The 21,792-nt window shown below is 37.6% G+C and overlaps 1 protein-coding gene across 1 annotated transcript in view; it reads right to left on the minus strand.

The window, feature by feature from the left end:
* Nucleotides 1-21,792, minus strand: part of LOC104126726 (contactin-associated protein-like 2) — an 838,919-nt gene that overhangs the window by 14,752 nt on the left and 802,375 nt on the right. Inside the window, exons 12-13 of the mRNA XM_009639331.2 lie at nt 13,815-13,934; nt 6,618-6,625 (exon numbers count right to left, since the gene is read on the minus strand). Of these exons, the coding sequence (XP_009637626.2) occupies nt 6,618-6,625; nt 13,815-13,934 (128 nt within the window). The remainder of the gene's footprint in view (nt 1-6,617; nt 6,626-13,814; nt 13,935-21,792) is intronic.

The following is a 21,792-nucleotide window of genomic DNA, read 5'->3' on the forward strand; positions in this document are numbered from 1 at the left end:
GGCCATTCCTTCCGGCTCCTGCCCCTGGCTCCACGGGGGATAAGGACGGTGAGTACTGCAGTGCTGCGCCAGAAGGCATTCCCTTGGTCTTGCCGCTGGTCTCCAGCTGAAAAGGCCCGATGATAGCCTGGGGCACCTCCAGGGCTTGGTGGTTCTTCTCATCTTCTGAGGGGCTTGCGTCTGTCTCCCGAAGGCTGAAGCAGGATTTCCATCCATCAGATGAGCTTGCGGTGTGGCCCTGCTGGGAGCTGGCCTTGCAGCCGAGAACCTCCAGCAGCCTCGTCCAGCCTCCGGTCTTCCTCCCTCAGCCCCCACCAAGGCATTCCAGCATCGACTCAAGGTTTTCCTCTCGGATGTCTTCAGGCTGCTGCCAGCCCATCTCTGGCAGCGGGAGAGGGGAGGATGCCCCCTTTTATAGTGGCCCAGGGCATTGTGACTGCTGCGTTGCCGGGTGCTGGCACTGTGACATGCGGGTGACGGGGCCCCCCCATGTGCTGCCCCACCCAACACCCCTCCACCCAGCCTCTTTCGGAGGAAGGCCCTTGGGTGCTGGCCCTGAGGCAGACCCTGTGTCCAAGAGGTGTTCCTGCCCTTGGTGGCCATGCCCAGGGCACAGCTTCTGGGCCTCCCTGTCAAACCATCCAGACATTCAGGCCTTGGAAGGAAGACCGCCCATGCTCACCCTCATCCTACTGTGGTGAGGAGTGAGTGAGCGGCTGTGTGGTGCTTAGTTACCAGCTGGGGTTAAACCATGACACATGGATGCCATGAAATCCAGAATATGATGTAGACAATGAATGTATCCTTGGGAGAAGTCAGGAAGTGTTTAGCAGGACTGATGTTTGTGGGGATATGCTTTACTCTCCAGGAGTGTGAATAAAGGTTGCTGATGATTTTTAAACTTAATTCTTCAGGTATTTAGTGAAGAGGAAGGCTGTTGCTGATAATACTGATGTGAGTAAGGAGTTGGCTGGCCAGGCAGCAATCCAACACTAAAAAGCAACTGCCTATGTGTCCCTATGCACCTTGAAGATTGCTGCAAAGAAGGATGAAAGATCATGCTTTTTATACACCCATCAAGAGGCTGGTCAAACCCTGGAACAGGCTTCCTGGAGATGTGGTCGGTTCTTCATGCTTGTTAGTGTTTAAGAAGCATTTAGACATTGCCCGTAATGCCATGCTTTAATTTTTGGTCAGCCACGATGCGGTCAGGCAGTTTGACTAGCTGGACTTTGTAGGTCCCTGCCAACTCAACTGTTCTAGTCTATTCCAAAAAGAATGCACACACAAACCCACAGAGGAAATGCAGTGCATACTACAAACAAAATTGTTGATAATAATTGTACTTGCTAACACTCAAAAAACTTTTTCAGAGAAGCCGATGTTATAACTCAAACATTTCGGTAGAGATGAGGTTTTATTTCAATGTAATCCACTGTGTATCTACTTAATGAGTAAAATCTCACAAAAGATGCAATCTGGATAGTTGAGGAAAGTGATGGTAAGACAACAATCTTCCATCATTAATTCAAGAATTAAAACTAATCTAAGTTTCTAGAATCAAAACTAGCTTTCACTTATAGCATTTTTTTGGTCCGTGAAAAAAAGATAAGTACCCAAAAGTAAAGTGATCCCTGAAAAGATATTTACACAATTGGCATATGCATGGCCAATACACAAGTTCAGTGAACACTAAATTCACCAAAAATAAAAGCTCAAAAATTTAAAAGTTTTATGAATTTCCTAATAATGGAAAACTCTTTCCTAATCTTTCCAGTTTTCTTAAAAAAAATGGATGGTGAACTGTCTAGTGTTCTTAAAAGTCTATTTTATTCCATTCACTTGACAGATATTCACTCAGGCATAAGGATATGCTGTAAACAAAGAAAAAAGAAAGATCCTTCTATTTTCTTAAAACAAAACCAAAACCAACCTACCTACAAGAAAAAATAATAAATAAAATCAACATTTTTAAAGACACAAAAGAACAGATGATTCTGACAGAACTGAGTACCTCGAGAGATTCACGGTATTGGTCCGGAATGTAGGTTTGCTTTTTTTTATTTGCCCAGAACAACATAGGTTATACTGACATTTGCTCCACAAGCAATCTTATTCGTGAATCTGAAGAAATAAATTCCAGACCATGTGAAGCAGAAAATATTATTGAAAAGTGGAATGTGAAGAGACTTAATACTGATGTCAGTATTAAAATGTTAATCACAAATACATTTGAACTAAAGCATTAGCAACCGAATTAATAGCAGACATTTCACAGGCCAGTACGAACTGGAAACAAAAGGACAGGGAAGGAAAGGAAGTAACTCCAAGGGATGTTAAATAATATCTTCATTCTAGCTACACCTTCAAGAAATATTATTTGATTTGAAAATATTAAGATCTAATCTTGAAAAATTGTCTAGGTTTGGCACTTGGTATACTACTAAAACCCATAAGGTTGATTAGAAACTTCTGCATAGCAAGAAGACTGAAACACCACTACTTTAATTTGATTCTTCTATCTCTGATTTAATGAAAAACGTGGTTGCTGGTCTCTGGCATCTGCAGCACTTCTCTTCCACTGCAGATGCCATAAAGTCCTGCAAAGCAGTGGAAAGTGTAGGTTTGCAATACAGTTGGGCATTAAGTAACATGGTTTTAATATTAACATGGCAGTTATAGCAAAAATCTCTGACCATTATGGCAAAAGTGTCAGGCAGAAGCAAAGCAACCACTCAGAGCTCCAGTAGACAGTGGAATTGGTAAAGATTGCTGAAATAAATGTCAGAAGATCCCTCTGAATATTAATGTTAATTATGTAGGTTCATAGTCCTTTTTTTTATTTCCCATAGATCTGTCATTTCTCAGTTATGTAGTTTATACAATGAAACAGACAAGCAAGCAGTGAATGTATGCCAGTGCACAAAGTAAATTTGTGACTAAGGCCTTTTGCTAATAACAACTATTGACCAGAAATACTTGTGATTCTACCCCATTTGTGTCTATTCTGTCTAGCAGAGATGTCAGTCACCTGAATAGTCTCAGTACAGCTTTTGGCTCCGCTGTTTGTCCATTAGATGCTCACCATACAGCACGAGTAACCATTTCAGCAGTTCTGTGGCAATTACCAGATCAACATTAGCAATAAAGCATCTTCAGGTAGAAGCCAATGCTTCTGACAGGAACATATTTGATCTAGACCCATGTAAGTGCCATGGCGAGAGTTCTGCTGGCTCAGACTTTGGAGAGCTAAGTCAGCTTTGCCTTTCTAACTCGCCCAACTTGTCTGCCAAGCAGTTTCTGTGGAATATCCATGCCTCTGTGGGGGCACTAATTCCTCTTCACAGGCTATTGTTAAGAAAAAGGGAATCCAGCTCTGCAGTGGTGGTCCTAGATCTCTGACCCAGTGATTTACAATATCGACATTTCCAATTGTTTTGTGACAGTATTTTGTCCTATTACTGCTGGCAAACATATTTAATTTTCTTTTATGACTACTGACAGGTTTATTCCATTGCAGTCAGACAAAGCTGGTCTGAAAGAAAATCTACAGTGATTTCTATTTATGATGCACAAGTACATCCCAAAAGTGGAGAAGAAAAGCTAGTCTCTTTGGAGAAATATCTCGAGGTTTAGGGTACCACTTTGGCAAAACCCACAATAATAAGATTTGGAAGGGAAGGGAATAATTTATTCTCACGGATTTTCTTAAATTGCTTACTATTGAATGCTTCAGTGTGTGCAGAGTTAGTCTCATAAATCTCATCTAGGATAATGGAAGATCATTACCTCAATAGTTCCCACTCAGGGAAGCATGTCCTGACACAGTAATACAGACACATACTAGATAAAGCCAATATTTTCAGGCTCCCTGAAAAAAAGAAAACTTGCGCTTAGCAAATGGAAAAAAACACTAAATCAGGAAGCATAAAAAGCATGCTAATTCTGGAGCATAAACATGAACGCTAAACACAATAAAAGCAGACACAGACCCCTAATGTAACATTGAAATGCCAAGCTGCATCCTATCTTACATATACCATCTGCCTGAAATCAGGCAGACTTGGCTTCCAGTACATGAGTGGAGGGAGATCCTTCCGCTGAGCAGGTGAGACTTTCTAAACAAGAGACCTGGTCTGCATAATCTTCAAGTTTCCATTCCAAATCTGAAAGTTTGCTCCGTGGAAGTTGTCCAGCTGTAGTTGTTCCCTAGTCACTGCACAAGGTCTCACAGACTCCTTATCTTTTGCCCCTGTTGGCTGGACTCTGCTCACTAAACCATGTGGAATGCTATCATTGGTTTGATTTTAAGTTGTAACAGCTTTTTTCAACCATTCTTCACCTTCTGATGCTATGGAGAAAGTGATAATCTCAGTAGGTTTTTCAGTAGGTAAGTAAAATCTCCTTGATTTTCATGGACATAAGCAGTCTTTTCATAGCAACTTCTGACTGACTACCATATTTTCAGAGGAAGTACTGCTTGCTGTGGCCTTGGAGATAAAAAAATGTCCAATTCCCAGATGATCCCAGATTTAAGACCTTTTCACCCTTATTGCCATCACCCTACAGGCTTTTGCCCCAGTTCTATCTGTCTCTCACCATGTGGAATGGAGATGGAGGTGAGTTGACAGCATAATTCTGATGCTGCCCTAAAACATGTACTAAGTGCCCATTCTGGAAATTAGTAAAAATATTGTCTGCAAATTCACGTCATAGTTACTGCATATTTGGGTTTTTTTTTGTAGAAAACCGCCAAGACTAATTCTAAGTGATAAAATGCAAACATATGTAATCTTGGGATTTACTAGGAGTGTTCAAAACCAGCCTTCACACAAGCTCTCTGAAACACTGTAAATTCACACTCCTACATAATCTGCACTAACTTCACTTGTTAGTAAGTTTGGGGAGGGAGTCACTGGAGAGTCATTCTGTACACCTCCTGCCTGGGTAGGGAACCTGCCTCAGCAGTACCTTCCCTCTCTGTGTATGCCTATGTACAGATCAAAATGGATGTCTACTGCAGCTTATTCATTGCCCAAATAATTTCTTTCAAAAAACATCTGTTAAAGCATACAGGAGGAAGCAAGAAGGCCTGATTTTTTAACAGCAACAGTAACAACACAGCTAACCTGCCCTTCTAGGTAAATTAATTTAGAGAATTACAGAACAGTGTGCAGCATTGCACCCTGACTACTGGTTGGGAATTTTAAAGTGGAATGAATCTCTCTTCTCTCTTTTTAAAATTGTCTGAATCTTTTCATCATTTGATTATCTATCTCAGTAATAAGTGAACTTAATACACCATTTGCCATCAGAACAGGATTTTAAATGTTTCCTTTAAACTCATCTGCTCTGTGATCTTTTAGTTATATTGATTTCAGCTTCGAAGAAATTGACATCAGAAAGAATACTTAGAGCAGGTAAGTGGTTTTCTTCCTAGTCCTGCTGCCTATCAACAAGACAAGACAGCACTAGCAGTTGGAAACAACCAGCTCTGAGTATGACTTACTGAGAAGCCATTCTTTGAAGGACAAAAAAGCGTTAAGGAAGAAGCACACATGGAAAAGTATTTCTGCACACCAGAAATCCCCACCTGAACTCAGTGACTCACACCTACCAGGCTGTGATGCAGTACAGCTGGCTCACTGGGCTTGTTCCTCAAAGCCCAGAGAAGCATAGAGAAGCTTCCCCAGTGATGTAGGGGGTAGACAGAAACACACACGCTCAACACCTGTATCCACCCAAACAACAGAAAAAACCCACAGAAAATATTACCATCAAGATAAAATAAATTTTTTTTTAAAAAACCAACAACTTCTGCCATAATTTCAGGGGTAAATTAACTGTCTAACCTTAGCTTAGCTGAAGTGACCAAAAGCAGAAATAAAAGTTTTACAGAAAACACAAGCTTTCAATAATGTTCTCTACAGGGGCAATTTTCTGGGGATAACTGAAGCATATCACAGGCCTGAAGCAGCTTGGGCTGAGTTCCTCACATCTCCAGTAGGGCACATGTGTGTGGGAGTGAATCCAGAGCTAAATGTTTGCTTCCAACATTCACAGTAACAGTTTAAGGAAGACGGTACCCTTCACCATCCTATTTCCAACCATTTCTTTTTTCTTCCCTGCCAATTATGGACATATTTCTTGAAATACAGGCTTGTGGGGTCTTGCAATGCACAAAAAGTTCTAAAAAGATTTGTTGTTTTCTAATTTCTGTTCAGTGCTCAGTTTCCAACAAATGAAGAATATTTTCTGATTGCAGATGATGTCAGGATTTTTTCCTCATCCTAGACTAATTTGGCAAAACAATGATTCTGCTTGATTTTTAACTACTGCTATGTCATTCTCAAATGACAATTTGTTCTCAGTCTTTGAGGTCAGTGCACATTTAGTTGCCTTATGTCTATGATGCTCATGCTCCCACTTTGAGCACTTGAAATATGTCAAGATGATGACATGACATAAAATTTTATTCCTATATTCTCTTTCATGAAAGTTCAGAGCTTGAGGTGGGACAGGAAGAAAGGGAAGAAACAAAAGAAAGTAGGCAGACAGTAGGAAGTGTTCCTATTACTTGGTGACTTGAGAAGCTACCTTAAATGCCAGTGACAAAGTTTGTCCTCTACTGAAACAGAGCAAATCAAGAACCTTCTCCTGGGGGTAAGACTTCAAAAGGTATTTTTCATTTTATGGTTTAGATATTTTCTCTGCAGTTACACACTGAGCTATCTTTTCATTTTCCACACTTGCAAGAGTGACTAGAGAAAATATCTAGGGATTTTCTAACATGATTTAGAATCAGGTGGGTCTGATGTGATTTACTGTGCAAACCCTAAAGATATGACTCTGCATTTTTGTTTAGTGAAGTCATAAGATGTTGATTCACATCCTGTTTTCTCAACAAATTCTACATTTTTTTATATTAAGATGAGCCCAAAGATTATTAAAACCTTCATCTCCATATGGAAACTGTTTCTATGGCAGTGTATTTTTAAATTGTGAACATTAAAGTAATAAAAAACAATCTCATAATGACATGGCATTCAAGTGTGGTTTTATCGGTAGAGCTGAGTAGCCTGTAGTTCTTTCTTCTTCCATCCTTAAAAGCCTGCCAATATGGCAAACTCAACACACTGTCACAGTACACAGCAACAGCCTACGCTCACTCATCCCTTGCTATCTAGACAGTGGCTTTAACCAGTCAAACCCAAGTAACTGCCAAGCTCAGGAGTGCCTAACAACATCATTTTTCAGTGTTAACCTGAGGCAAAAAACCAAACAAACAGAGAAACAGAAAACCATGCTAATTTATTCCAGAAGGATTCCAGACAGCAAGCTGCATCTAATCAAGATGAGTCCAGTTAAAGCCTGGCAATTACAGTCTGTGAACTGATTGAGGCTGAGTCGAAAGTTTACATATAGCTGGAAAAACAGCCATGACCACCTTTGTACCAACAATCAGTACTGTGCTCCAGAGCATGGGAAGGAAAGGCATTAGCCAAATTTGTTGAGATACAGTTAAGTACCACAATGAGCATTTTCACAAGAAAACCAAATTATAAAATAAATTAAAAATAATAAAAAAGCTGAATGCTAAACAAAATTATGTACCAATGAAACCCAGAATACAAAGGGCATGCCTTGTAAATAAGAACAGATGAAAAAAAAATCAATGAATTAAAACTCAGGTGCAGGGTGTTTCAGCCTACTTGACAGGCAAAGACATAAACATAGTCTGTACTGTGTCCAAGCCTCTCATGGGTCTGTTATTTTACTCTGACACTAGGAGGATGAACTCACCTTAGGAAGAAAGTCTGCCATCAGAGATGCTGCTCCAGACACAATACTCTGATGCTTCAGTGACTAGTATTTTCCTTCTTCCTCAGCATCTTTTTCCCCTTCTTTACACAGAGAGTCTACCTTGATAAGACAACTGGCCAAAACCAGTGTCTTAAATGGCTTGATGTTTTTGCCCTTCCACACGTACCCCCTCCATTTTCTTCCTTTTGTTTCTGGTCTTATTTCATCTTCAAGGAAGTAAGCTTAGATAATCTGCAACAGCAGTCTCAATCCATCTTAACTAGTTGTTCCTCTTTTTACCTTTCAAATGTTATTTTAATTTGCAAAAATATTTGACAAGCTCATTAAAAAGCCTCCAAAACAAAGCTCTACAACTGAAGGAAAAGTGTTTAAGAGATGTTAAAAATCAAAATGTCATTTCATATGACACATTTGAAACACTGAAGCCATTTTTCCTTCCTGTATTTTAGGTAAAAGACTTTAAACATTTGTATAGGAAGCTTTATGCACTGAGATTACACTGGGTAAGGTCTCTATACTTTTATTGTCATGCAACAATTTACCATTGGCCAATGACAAAATTTTGTTTATTGCCTTTAAATGCGTGCCAATTTACTCTATTTGAGTTAACAACTAAAAAGTATTAATTCCTTCTTCTATCAAATTGGAGAAAATACACAGAAAAAAGTCTTTACTTGTTTTAATTGAATTAAATTGGTCAAAATTTTATGTTTCAAATGCATTTATACATACAAGTATGAATAAAAGTTTTGGTACCTTGCAAGTTCAGTAAATCAGTTCTCAGGCAAAATGTCTCATCTGAAAAACTAATTTATACAGATATGTGTGATAGAATTAAACATTTACAGCTGCTGGGGCACTTTTCATCAGTATGTAGTGATGAATGGCACATTTATATTCATGCCATATGTTTCTACATATGTCATAGTAAAAAGCACTCCAGTGACCCACTATTTACGGAAAGAAGACAGAAAAATCACAGGATACGACAGTTATGGTTGTTTAATGTCTACTCACAAAGTCATTGCAGTAATTATTACATGTGCCACTTCTGTTAAAAAAGTGGAGAGAGAAAGGAGGAAGGGAGAGAGTGGGTAGAGAAGCCATGCCATACATTTGACCTTAATGAGGCAGCTATGAATATGCATAATGATTTCTCAAAGTGTTTTAAGATGTGCAGCTTTAGGCAAAAGAACTGTACTAAAAAGGCGATAGGGTAAGTACCACTCAAATGGAGCCATTATGCTTGTAGCTATTTGGATCCTGAAATGAGATAAAAGCCACATCACAGAGGTATAATGACTCCAGGACCAATAGAAAGAATTAACTGACACTTCTGGTAAAACAGATTATGAAACCTTTCAGTTCTGATTTGCGTCAGTGGTCTAAATTATGAAGCAGAAGGAACAGCAGAAAGACTACAATTTCCCTATGCTCAGCATAAAGCCTCAAGGATCTACAGAAGCACTGGTCTGCCTCTCCCACTGATGTCTCATACAGCCATTAGGATGAAAAACTAAGTACTTACGGTCCCTGTGCATTGTTCCTCTGCTTATTCCCCACTCTCCACTCTGAAAATTCTTGCAGGACAAATGCACAAAATAAGATCAGGGTAAACTTACTGCTCTGACACCTTTTCCCCATCCTCCTTGGGCTGAGGGGAAAAAAAAGAAAGACACAAAAAATAGGGAGTAATATTAAATTATTTCTTGTGTCTTTCTCCATGGGACTGAAACAAGAACTGCCAGAGGAAACTGAATCAAGCCTAGAGATTCAGAAATACAAAATATCACGCAGAGCATGAGGTGAAGCTCTAATATACTCAGAGTTTGCATCTTCCAACAAATATCTTAAAAGAGCAGGTCTTTCCACTGCAGCTACTGTTCTAATGACAATTAAAGAGAAAACAGGATAGGCCTTAAATTGGATACTGAGATAAGAACTCTCCATCTTTGGTGAAACCTGCTTGAACACAGAGTCCAAATTTGCATTGTGGACCTGCCTCTGAAAGAAGGTAAGATCTTGGCCTTAAGCTGACAGAGCTTTGGATGAGTTCCCTGTTGGCCTAAGATCACAAGCTGGGCTAAGCTGAAATGCATTCTAACGGTTAAACTTCAAGGAGTATTTTTCCATAAGTGCATTAATTTGAAAAGTTCCAACTTTCCAACTCTAAGCATTTTCAATACTGTTTTTCATAAATGGAGAAAAAAGAAGAGCTTCCTAAAATGCACATAGCTCCTATTGATAAGTATTTGGAACATCTATTGCAATGCCCTAGATTTTGAAAAGCTGTGTTATTGCAGCAGGAACAGATACTTAAATGTGGTATCCCCAACATTTTAATTCCACTATGAGGACATAAAAATGTAAGTGCTTGGTTCCTCTTCATTATCAAAACACAGCACTGTGAATGCAAGGTTTATTTGAAAAAGACAAGGACAAGAGAATGGGGAGGCTCTGGGATTTCTTTGACGATAGAGAGTTGTTTGTAGAGACCATGAATTGCTGTGGGGAGCACACACACCTATGTATTCCTATGACTTTGACTGCAGTATTGAATTGCCAGGACATCTTAGAAACCAGAATAATTTTTAGTTACCACAGCAACATCTATGAAGGGCAGGACTCACCATGACATTTGCCAGTTTACTAAATTAAGACACACTAAAGATGGACATGGATTATGCCCAGAAATATGCCCAGACAGCTGTCTACTGCACCATAATTCTCTCTGCATTTTTTTTTAAATACTTTCTTGTCACATTTAGGAACCCTAACACTTTCTGACTATAGAATCTGTAGGTGAAAAGCTGGCATGATGAAATAAGGAAATTTGTGATTCAGTATTTGTGATACAGTACCTTAAAGGGCTAAAGATGCAAATTTAAATATACAGTTTAAGTGGCTTTTCAGAATACTGCCCCTGCCCCTGAATGTTTATACTCAAGTGAGAATGCAGCTTACTCTCCAACATTTTGCACCAGTAAAACTATACTACAGTAAGTGTGAAAGCAGTACATAACTAAGCCACTTTGTTTTAGTGGCTACTAAAATAGTAGCTTTTTAGCTAGCTTTGATACTAGCTTTGCTTCTAACCCTAACCTTGTGGACTTGTTTTCCCTAGGAACCAAATAAGCAAGTTACATTTTACATTACCTTTTTATTCACTAAGATGTTCTTACTTCCTAGTTCCACCTGAATGAAACAGGGAATATTTAAAATGTCTATTAGCATCTTGAGTAGTAATTTAATATAGAGATGTTTGTTTAATAAAATGGTTTAATAGGAACATTTAGTTTTGACTTTCAGGCTAGAGAGGGAAATACAGTTAAAGACATCTCTACAAAAATAAAATATCACTACTCTGACATGTGAAGGAGAGGTTTTTTTCATTTAGTATATTCCACATACCATTCAGTATAGCTAGATCTGTAGGTTACTTAGTTTCATGTTCACAAAAAACGTTAATTATAATTCAGCTAGTTTAAGTCCCGTTTCAAATATACTGCTAGTAATACCATAAACCTGCATAATTTTGATATTAAAATTATTTGAGAATCCTGCTCTTATTCAAATATGCTATAGTGCCTTTTGTTATATGACAAGATATGCATCATTGCTACAGCATGCTACAGAAATATGTTATTGATGAAGCAAAGTAAAACCCTCAAGTAACCTCATTTTGTCGCTTCTCTTGTATGTATATTATTAATAATGCTCTTAATGATTCAGAAAAAGATTTAGGTGTTGTGAATTTTCTCCTAAAAATGTTGCTCTTTACCCTCCACAGTCTTCAGTCTTTAAGATGACCACTAACAAAAAGTAAATGAAAGCTGTAACAGCTGCAATGTATAGGTACTACAAAGTATGTATATAGGAGATGTGCTTTACTAAGCTATCTGAGAGCATTGTCAGAGTGGCCTTCCAGTTTGTAGAAGCAGAGATTAAAATTACTTCGCATCAATTTTCACATAATTCTTGCAGTCATTTGCATTTTAATGAAGAAATAGTTCTGTTGGGTTCTTATTTCTAAAATTTAAAGCGTTTCATGGATATTAGTGCAAAATGCCTTTTTCTTGTAGCAAAGAGTTGCTATCAGAGTGATTCAGCAGAAAACTGCATTTTTCCACAGCATGCTTCATATCCAAATGAAAGGAACGAGCACTAAACAATCTATCCTAGTGTTCATGATCTCCTTGCACTGGTTAGGAAAAGGTCACACTTAAGTACTCTAGAAATTGTTTTGTAGACAAGAAACGTTAGTAAAATGAAATGGTTACTATTACTTTTCTTATCTGTTTTTTCCCCAGTGTTGGACAAGCTACTAGGACTTTCTGCTGTATATTTATATTTACCATGAATAAGCAATACTGTGGTACTGGATAGGTGTACAGTTTTGTGCCTGACACCACTACGGTAGTATAGTTTTAATTTACAAATTTACCCTTGAAGAGTTCCCAAAAGCTATAGCTAGTGCTGAACACGGTGGTTCTTCTGAATAGCAGAAATCACTATAATATATCAGCAATTCTTGGCGTTGGTCCCTACAATTCCTGCCTGATTAGTTACTGATATAGTTCAAGGTGCTAGTTATGATTTTAAAAACCCTAAATGGGTCAGGATCTGCTTATCTGAAAGACTGCCTTTACACCTGTGTATCAGAAGAGATTGGCTGGCCTGTCTCTCCAGCCCAAGGACTGATGGCACTCCCAGAGCTCAGATCAGGCTCCTTTTTAGGTATACATTTATTCGACAAATGCAGACATTAATGGAAATGTGAACCAATGGATTTCTCGTGTTCTCTGACAGGCTGCCGACGTGTGAATACTTGATCTAGGGTCTTCTGCATGTGCCATGCATCCCCCTTCAAGTCATCTTCCCCCTTCCGCCCCCCCCACCAGCTTCTCCAATCCAAGTTGGATCAAACCCACCCCACAGGTCCAGGCATGTACAGGCTTCTGCCTCCAGGAAAAGCTACATGAGCTTCAGCAACTGTGATCTCTAAAGAGGCAGAGTTACTGTTTCAGCTTACGATAGCACCTTCACGTTCATGTTGCTGATGCTGAAGTCTGAGGACTCAGACATATGCCAGATTTCCAATGTAAACAGACTGAAATTTAAACTTATTATGTAGACATTTGAGGGAAGTCAGGGGACATGTCTCTTGTACCACCTACCCAATATTTCATATCAGGAAAAAGTGCTGAGGCAATTGTCATGCATTAACAGACCAACGAAATAATATACTCCTGGTGCAGAAAATTGCCCCCTTTTCCTTTTTTCATTAACATATTTTTCTGCCTCAGCATGGCAACGCAGATGACTAAGACAGGATATCTTCCATGAGACTGCCCCGGTGGGAAATTACCCATGCAAAGCTGTTAGAATCAGGGAAAAAAACATGCAACAAAACCAAAAGAAGTTAATGCAGCTATATATATTGTCTCAGAAGTTAAACAAGATATGTCCTTTTAACACCAGTTAAAAACACAAAAAAGGTAAAAATTAAACTCAAATATTTTGTTTCTCTTGTAATTAATTTCTCTTCCCTGCCTATGGTGGTATGTGAAAGACAGCAATACCTGGACAGAAATAAAAGTCTGACATTTCTAAAAACCTGCCTTCTACAGTACCCCATGAACCACAGACATTACTGAATTACAAATATGTTGATATGCAATAGCTTTGGTAAATAGTCACATATATATATATATATATATGCATATATATATATATTTTAATGATGCACCACTGAGGATACTAGGGCCTGTTAAGCCTAATTAATAGCTGTGATTCAAAAAGCTTATGAAATGGATTAACTACTGCCTTGCTCAGACTATACTGAATGGTGACTACAGATCTGATGACCCCTCTCATGAAAAGCTCTTAGCAATTATTTTTCTTTTGCCAAGAAATATGAATTGCGAACAGGCTCCTTCTCCCAACTACATTAAAAGAATAAATTGAATTAGCAAATACAATGCAGTTACCTGTCATGTTGCAGTAAACTTTCAAAGGTCCCAGTGCCCCACTGCCATCTGGATCTATCCAGTAGTAATTTGAAGTTTTGCCCAAGTGTTTGTATGCTTCACAAGAGAGTTCATAAATGGCTGGAATGAAATAAAACACAGCAGTAAGGATCTTCATATCCTGGAGCAAAACATCCATAATGACAATAAATTGACTTTATTTATATATCAAGAACTATACTTTCGAGATTAAAGTAATGTCACTAACAGTCACAGAAAACAAAGCATCTTTCCAAAAGATATAGAAATGATTAAAAGCTTGAGGCACACAATTTAATTTTTTGGCATGTGAGAGAAAGAATAGGAAGAGAATTCCAACAACTTGGGGGGGGGAGGGGGGGAGGAGGGAAGGAGGAACAACCACATTTTTTCAAGAGTATCTTTAAACCATTTTTTAAAATACTTTGGTTCAGAAATTTGTTTATATACTGGTTTAAGTTTAACATCATAAATGGAGACACTTCCACTGATCCAACATAATTTTCCCTTTAGTTTTCTTTGAAGAGATACACAAAAAAGCTTATGAGTTTTCCTTCTGTAAATTTTAGAATTTTTGAGGTTTTATTACAACTCAGAATAACACTGTGTTTCAAACTTGTGAAATTTCTTGCTACATGCAATACCTGTCTCTACACAGCTCTGCAGTTACTCTATTACATATCTACACAACCAATACTCTGTTCCAGCAAGGTCTAAAGTTTCACAATATTTACTGGATGAAGTTTAATTGATGTAGCAGAGGTTTTTGTTTCAATTATTCCTTGACCTCTCTATACTGCTTTCTATTTCAAGTTGTAAAACTGCTTGTCAAATTGGGTTATGATGAATAGTTGAGACATAATGATAAGCATTGCAGATAGAAGCTTTTCTAGTAATTCCTGTATTTTCTTTGAAATGTATGACTATTACAAAGTTACGTGTATTATATATGAATGAATTAAATCATTTTATGCATAGATAAAGTAAAACTGGTAATGTTATAAATATATATATAATTGGTAAATTATATAAATATTTTTATATGCAATTTTTTAAAAAAGGAATGTGTAATGCTTCTTTGTTTTCCAAGGACCAGATGGTACAGCTTTTTCATTTGGAATCAATCAATCAGCTGCTAAAATGAAATGTTTAACCAGACTTCATATCCACTCTAAAAATTCATCTAATTTGTTGGCAATTCTTGCAAGCAATCTCCTTGCTAAGACTGGCTTTATTTCAAATGTCCATAAGGAAGAGCTGTTTTGCTGGGCTCTGATGATGAGTGACTGATCACACACACACATTTAAATGCCTCTAAGCAACTATCAAGATGCGGGAAGAAAAGCAGATTTTGATGTGGTCTGAATGCAAAGCTAGTCTGTTACCTATGTATAAAGAGAATCTCCTTGTTGGTGCTACAAGAGAAATAATTTCTTGGAAAATTTTATGTGTTTATTACAGCATCTAAAGTCAATTTTGTACAAGAATTAGACACTTTACTTAAATTGTGAAATATTCCAAAACATTTCCCCTTTCTCCAAAAAATTAAGGTCAACAGATTATTTTGTTATCAAGGAGACTCTGTGCCTATTTTCAGACATTTCATGCAGATTTCGTAAGCAATTCATCACCCATTTTCTTCACAAATTTCTCTAACTCTCTACATGCTACCTAAATGTAATCACAAAATAGCAACTGTGTTAGTGTATAATTGTTGTGATACCAAGTCACAAATTTTAACAGATACATTCCAGGTCAAGACAAAAAGATGACAAATGCTGCTTATAGTCTCCCAGAAGTTTGGTGTTTTCATTTTCTAAATGCTTTCAGAAAACCAAGGGAATTTTGTCTTTGTAGTATCCAGCTCTTTATGTAGGGCCATATGACATTCTTCTCTAAGTTTGCTCCTTTCAAGAAGACACACCAATCTTTGTACAGAGACACTAGTACATTTCAGCAAAAAATACTAGCAAGTGTTATATGGAAGACAAAACCAAGTTTCGTTGTTTAATTAGACACTCATTTATCCCTTCTGAATATTTTTATAGAAAATTAAAGGGTTTAGATTCAACACCCTTCCTTCTGTTCTTCTTTCTGGCAGAAATAGAAAGTGGTAGGTAGTCGCTAGTATTACAACACAGAACAGGCTGCTTTTGAATAAGCCGGCATTCGTTAAGCTTCAACACCGTGTTGAACACTAAACAATAGAAATTAAGATCTTTCTTCAAATAAAGACAAAAGAGTGGGATATTCTAAATAACTTCAATTTGTGAAAAGTGTTTTTATGAGTGCGTGATAGGTTTTTGGCAGGTTTTATCATATGTAGATGCATACTTAAAGACTATGGGAATAAACAAAAATGAAAGGGTAGGTTCTAGTGCAAGGAACAGTAATGTACAAATCACATAACAGGAATATAGAAACAAAATGAAGGGATAAGTGAAGTTGGTATACTGACAAAATAACTGGTAATTAAGATGCTATAGGAAACAGCAAACAATCATGTTCTGGCGTATGAAGACACTACATGACAGAAAGAGACTTTCATGTTGACTTCAGATGGCAATGCGTAGCCACTAACATAAACAGCAAAACAAAAGTGGCAAGCACCAGGAAGGGAAGGAAAACGTGAAGTGGAAAAGAGTAAGACATGACAGCAAAATGTCGAAGAAGTAGAAAATTATGTAGGAAGGAAGACAACAAAGAATCACTGATTATAATTTAGTACTTCTTTTAAATGGGTTTTTGACATGCTGCACAAAAAGATCAGTAGTGTTTAAGACAGAAGGAGAACAGGTAAAAATAGAAATTAAGAAACCTAGAGAATACCTAGAATAGATGAAAGGACAAACACTTAAGGAACATTGTTTTAGAAGTCACCCAAATACCTTAAAACACAGAAGAAAATGAAAACAGAATACAAGGAAGAGACCATGGCAGAATCAAAACAGCTTAAATTAGAAAATTGATAAAGGTTATAATAAAGAAGTAAAAAAATTAACAGAGCCAGGAAAGAACAAGTCAGCAAAATGCAAAATTTGGACATAAAGTCTACAGTGTTCACATGCGAATAAAGAGAAATGGTTGCATGTATATCTAATTACAAAGAGGCGGGGGGAGGTGGAGAGAGAGAGAAGGTTCTTTTAGTTGTGATTTCTTCTGGAAGATGGGGGTGGGTGAAGACACAAGGGCAATAGATTTCTGCTTTTCAAGACAGTAGAAGTAAAATGCCAAAGACATGTATTTGCTTTCTTGGTAGTTGGTCCAAACACATAATATATATACTCTTAAGGGACTTCACAATAGTATTAAACCTCAAGACCTTCCAAGTAAAAAGTAAAACTTGCAAATGCCCTGATTTTCCATATAAGCCATTTCTAGCATAGTACACGTAGCTTTGTTTGTTGGGGTTTTTTTTAAAATGCTACTTATATTCTTTCTGAGGAGAAGAGAGGGGGAAAAAACCACCCTACAAATAGCTTCCTCACACTTTACATGCTTTCATAGTGCATCAAAAAACTGTCTACAAGCAATAAGTGGTGAAAACCTGCTCAGAACAGTGATCCAAGGACCTAGAGACAGGTAAAAGTTATGTACAAGAAGAATCAAAAACAGAAAGAGAAGAGCACCAAAAAGATGCTGTAGTCTTTTTAAAGTTTAATCACCTGAATAATACAGATCAAACTGAGACCACACACATTTCTGTGTTTTTAGGATCTTCTGTCTCAAACATTTGAGGAAAAGCAAATGGTTCAGAAAAACAGTTTACAGAATAGCTTTTTCCAGTTCCAGACAGTTAGTTGAAAGTTGGAAAGAGCCAGCTTCTCTTAGATGTCAATGGCTCTTTACTGATTGAGGGAAGCAGATGTTCTCACTCCTGTTTTACTTTCTGACTGCGTAAAGATCAAGAGAGAATTATCCCACACAGCTGGCACAGCTGCTGGCTATCTCTAGAAAGCAGAAGAGCTGAATGACAAAAAGGATTTAGCAACTCTGTTACCCTACATGATGTTCCTATAGAGTTTCAGTAGCACCTTGGTGAACTACAGTTTCTGCATCACTATGTAAAAAGGCAGGTTTAATTTTAGGGCTGACAAATAGCCTCCTTTTGTAAGTACAAAGCTCATTATAAGTAGAAGATCTAGCGTGACAGTCTGTGCTATGTGACATAGTGAATGTGTTGCAATACGTTTTGTTTCTGTCAGTGAATATAGCTGCTGCAGGGGATAAACTCCTTTAAACTGCTGCTAATACAGAAGTAAATCTCAGCTTTACAGAGGCATAGGAAAGGTGTAAATTCACAGGAACTGATGGAATTAAGTTATAGTAAAAGTGACAGAAGTAGGCAGTGCATCAGATCCTCAAAGCTATGTCTCTCCATCACTTTCAACTTCCCAGAAAATTACTGAAAGTTAAATAGATTTTGAGGTTTCAACTCTTGAGCCCCATAAAAATGTCCGAAAGCATAAGCAGACAAGAAAGGGGGAAAAAAACCCCAAACTTACTCAAGAAATAGTTTCACACTGAAATGGTGTACCTGCAGTTTATTTTAAAAGAAAGGAACAAGTTTTATTTGTTGCTTTATTACAACATATATTCAGAATTGCAAAACTGAAAAAGTTAAAAAATAAATTTTCATATATAAACACACATACACCGTAAGCTCCTGCTCAGTCAGCTTAAATTTCTCTCTGTGCATACTACAACAAACCTATCCCCACTCTTATTCATTCTAATGATATATGGCAGAGAAACCATGTCTGATACAATTTTTTTAAATAGGTTAAGTGAACTAGAAGTCTCACCATCACTCAAAGCAAACTACATGTGAGAACAAAACCCTTTCTGAATTCCAGATCTGTATTCTGACAGTAAGAACACATGGAGTTGCTGGTTTGCTCTATTACTTCATGTATATTAAAATGTCTTTTAAAAACCCCACAAAACCCCAACATGATACAACACTACTTCAATGTTCTTGTCATTCTGTGGGACTATTCCTGCAATGGTCAGAACAAAACCTTATGTCTGTCTGTTTTTTTTTTTAATTTGGATATAAAAATGCCATAGTTTGGAACTCAGCCTTATAATGCCTAAGAACAGAAAAAGTAAAATAAAGTCCAAAATTCAGTCTCCAGTTATAGTTAAATGTAGAAATACACAAGTGTTGTTGAAGTCAACCAAAGATAAGCATGAACAAGTATATTACATCTCATTTTAAAAGAGAAGTAAACCTTTCAGATATGACAGTGAGATGGAAGTATTGCTAGAAATCCATTATTGCATTGTTGCATACTCTCAAAATACTCTGCATTGCAATTTTTTTTACATCCAATTTATGGTAAAGCATAATTATATATAACAATGTTTATTTTTTATATGACAAGTATATTTTTAGTACATAAATCCCTCCACATGTTCCTGTGTGCATGCACACACACACACACACACTCCTTGCTAGATGATTCTTCTGCTTGTAATTATAGTATTATTGTAATTCTCTCTCCTACAGGAAAAGATCTGAAAGTTTAATTTAACTAAGACTTTACTCATTAGTAGAACAGTAACTTAACATGATCTTGATTAGCGTGATCTTGCAATGTTTTCCAAAGTAGCTTTTGCCAGGTTTCCAAAGGTTATGGGCGCGCTTGTTCATTTTGTGTTGGCAAAGCAGATGTGGTTGGAAACTGCTGCTGAGTATTTCTGGGTCTGCCCCTTCCACACTTTTAGGCTGTCAGTTTACAGAAGCTCCCAACACCTTTAGATGTGAGAGCTGAAATCTAAAATAAATTACAAATCAAAAATCCAAGGAGCACCACCTACTACCAGCATCCAAAAAAACTCTTCTGTCAAATAGTGACAGAAGGAGGAAACTAAAGCTGAAGAGGAAACCAATACCATTATGATATGGAACTGCACATGTATCTAAAATGTTTCAAACTGTTTCAGCACACTTCAACTTTTCTAAGTGTGGGCACACTCACCTAAGAAGAGCTTCAAAACATTAAAAAACCCAAACACAATCTGATCCTACACAGAGAAGATTCTAAGCTAACCAGGACTTCTGCTTTGGTTTTTTTTTTCTTTCTATTTAAGCCTACTATGTAATTAGCTTAATGTAAAAATGACAGCAAAAAACCTGTGTTAGTTTCTGCATACAGCCAAAGACCACTTTCCAAAATTCCTTCTCAATTTAAAAATATCTTCAAAATATTTACTAAAATAACACTCTCCACTAAATGAAAGGAGGTGGTAGTAGTGGGGAACAAGAACAAAATCCTAACTAGACAAAACTGTCTTGCAACACCAACAACAGTTCTTCAAACTAAATTTCTGATGGACTTCCAGAGACAGCAATTCCTGCATGACAAGAAGGTGGATCTTCAGCCAAGAGTTGCTCACCACAAGACACACAGCTAAATTTCAGGTACTTGCAGCTGTGATGCCCCTGTAGAATTAGGTTACCTTGATGAGAAAAGCATAGGAAGGAGCACTTTAAATAAAAGATAAGGGACTAATAAGATAAAGCTGTAAGATGGTCAAGGCTTCTAGCCCTCACAGCCTGGGAAGCAGCCAGCTGTGGCTGCTCACCATGTGCTCACCATGACACTCCAGAGCGGGAGGAAGGTGCCAGCACACTCAGTAGGCTGCAGTGCTGAATTTCTGTGCCCTGTCTACATGCACTTGGAAACCATGACTGAATGTGTATTTAACTGCAATGAGGTTCACGTCCAGGAGGAAAACTGAGTTCCTTGATGACCTGCAGCTTTATGCACATCTTAAATGTACATAAAAAGATTCCTTTGGAGAGTTAAAGTTCTCTTGGGAAAGATTTTTTTTTTTTTTTTCCTAATGGATCTACTGTGATGCTAAAGAAATTCCAGCCATTTCTTTCTGCAGAAATACAACAATTCCAGATTAATTTATGCTACATTCAATTACAATCAAATGGCTTGCATTCAGGAAAACCCAAGAAAGGAAGTGTCCAAATGTGACATGCATTTGCCAATGCAATATTGCCTAATTATTAATGACAATGGAAATCATGTCTTTATGTATAACTGAAAATTTGACTAAACTAAAAACTGTAAAGCCCTGTGAGTAATACAATTTGTGTGCTTATGTTGCCTCTATTATTTTTTCCTGTTTTTAAAGAGATGTTGCTATATATGAACAGCCACCCAGCAAAAGCGCAATTTTCACATATAAATACAATTACACAATTGGAAAAATTCACTGCAAATAAGAGGATTTGAGAATATTGGAAGCTACCATGAACAAGTCCACCAAATCACGGCTGTATATGACATGGCACATGCTTTTAGCCAATCGTTTTTCCAGTTGTAGTAAAACCCAGACCAAGCACTACTTCTCAGCCTACGTTACCTCCACAGCCAGAAGCTGTCAGAACTGAGCTATTGCAGTCCCAAAAGCACAAGCAAGCACAACCCAAAGCATCTTCACATAGACTCAGTGAAACTGAGTTTTGATTGTTTTTTTCTGGGATGCAATCATTGTAGGAGACCTTGGTTTGCTCTCACAGTTGGCCAGGACAAAGACATGAATTCTAAGAGCTAAAACCATCATTATTTCAAAGTGGCCACGTGAGATTAGTAAGAATCTATCACACACAGTGCGGCTATTTTACTCACAGCAGTTCAAATGCAAGTTAACTTAAGCCTAAGGGTATAATTCTGACACTCTTAACATCACATTAAGTAAGTACTACATTGTTGTACAAGATGTTCTGGGAAAAGGTTGTTCAATTGCTCAAATTATATTTAGAGCAATAAGTGCCAGAAAGAAAAGTGGAATCTTTTTCCTGACCATAATTAGTCTAACAGCAAAATCACATGGCTGGGATGAACCACAAAGATACCCTAATCCTCTTCAGTCCCCAAAAAGTTCAGTTACATTCATGTATCATTCCTGACATACTCCAGTTAAAAATCTTCCACCG

The sequence above is a fragment of the Egretta garzetta genome, unplaced genomic scaffold (assembly GCF_000687185.1).
Source record: "Egretta garzetta isolate BGI_Z169 unplaced genomic scaffold, ASM68718v1 scaffold480, whole genome shotgun sequence".
Lineage (NCBI taxonomy): Eukaryota > Metazoa > Chordata > Aves > Pelecaniformes > Ardeidae > Egretta > Egretta garzetta.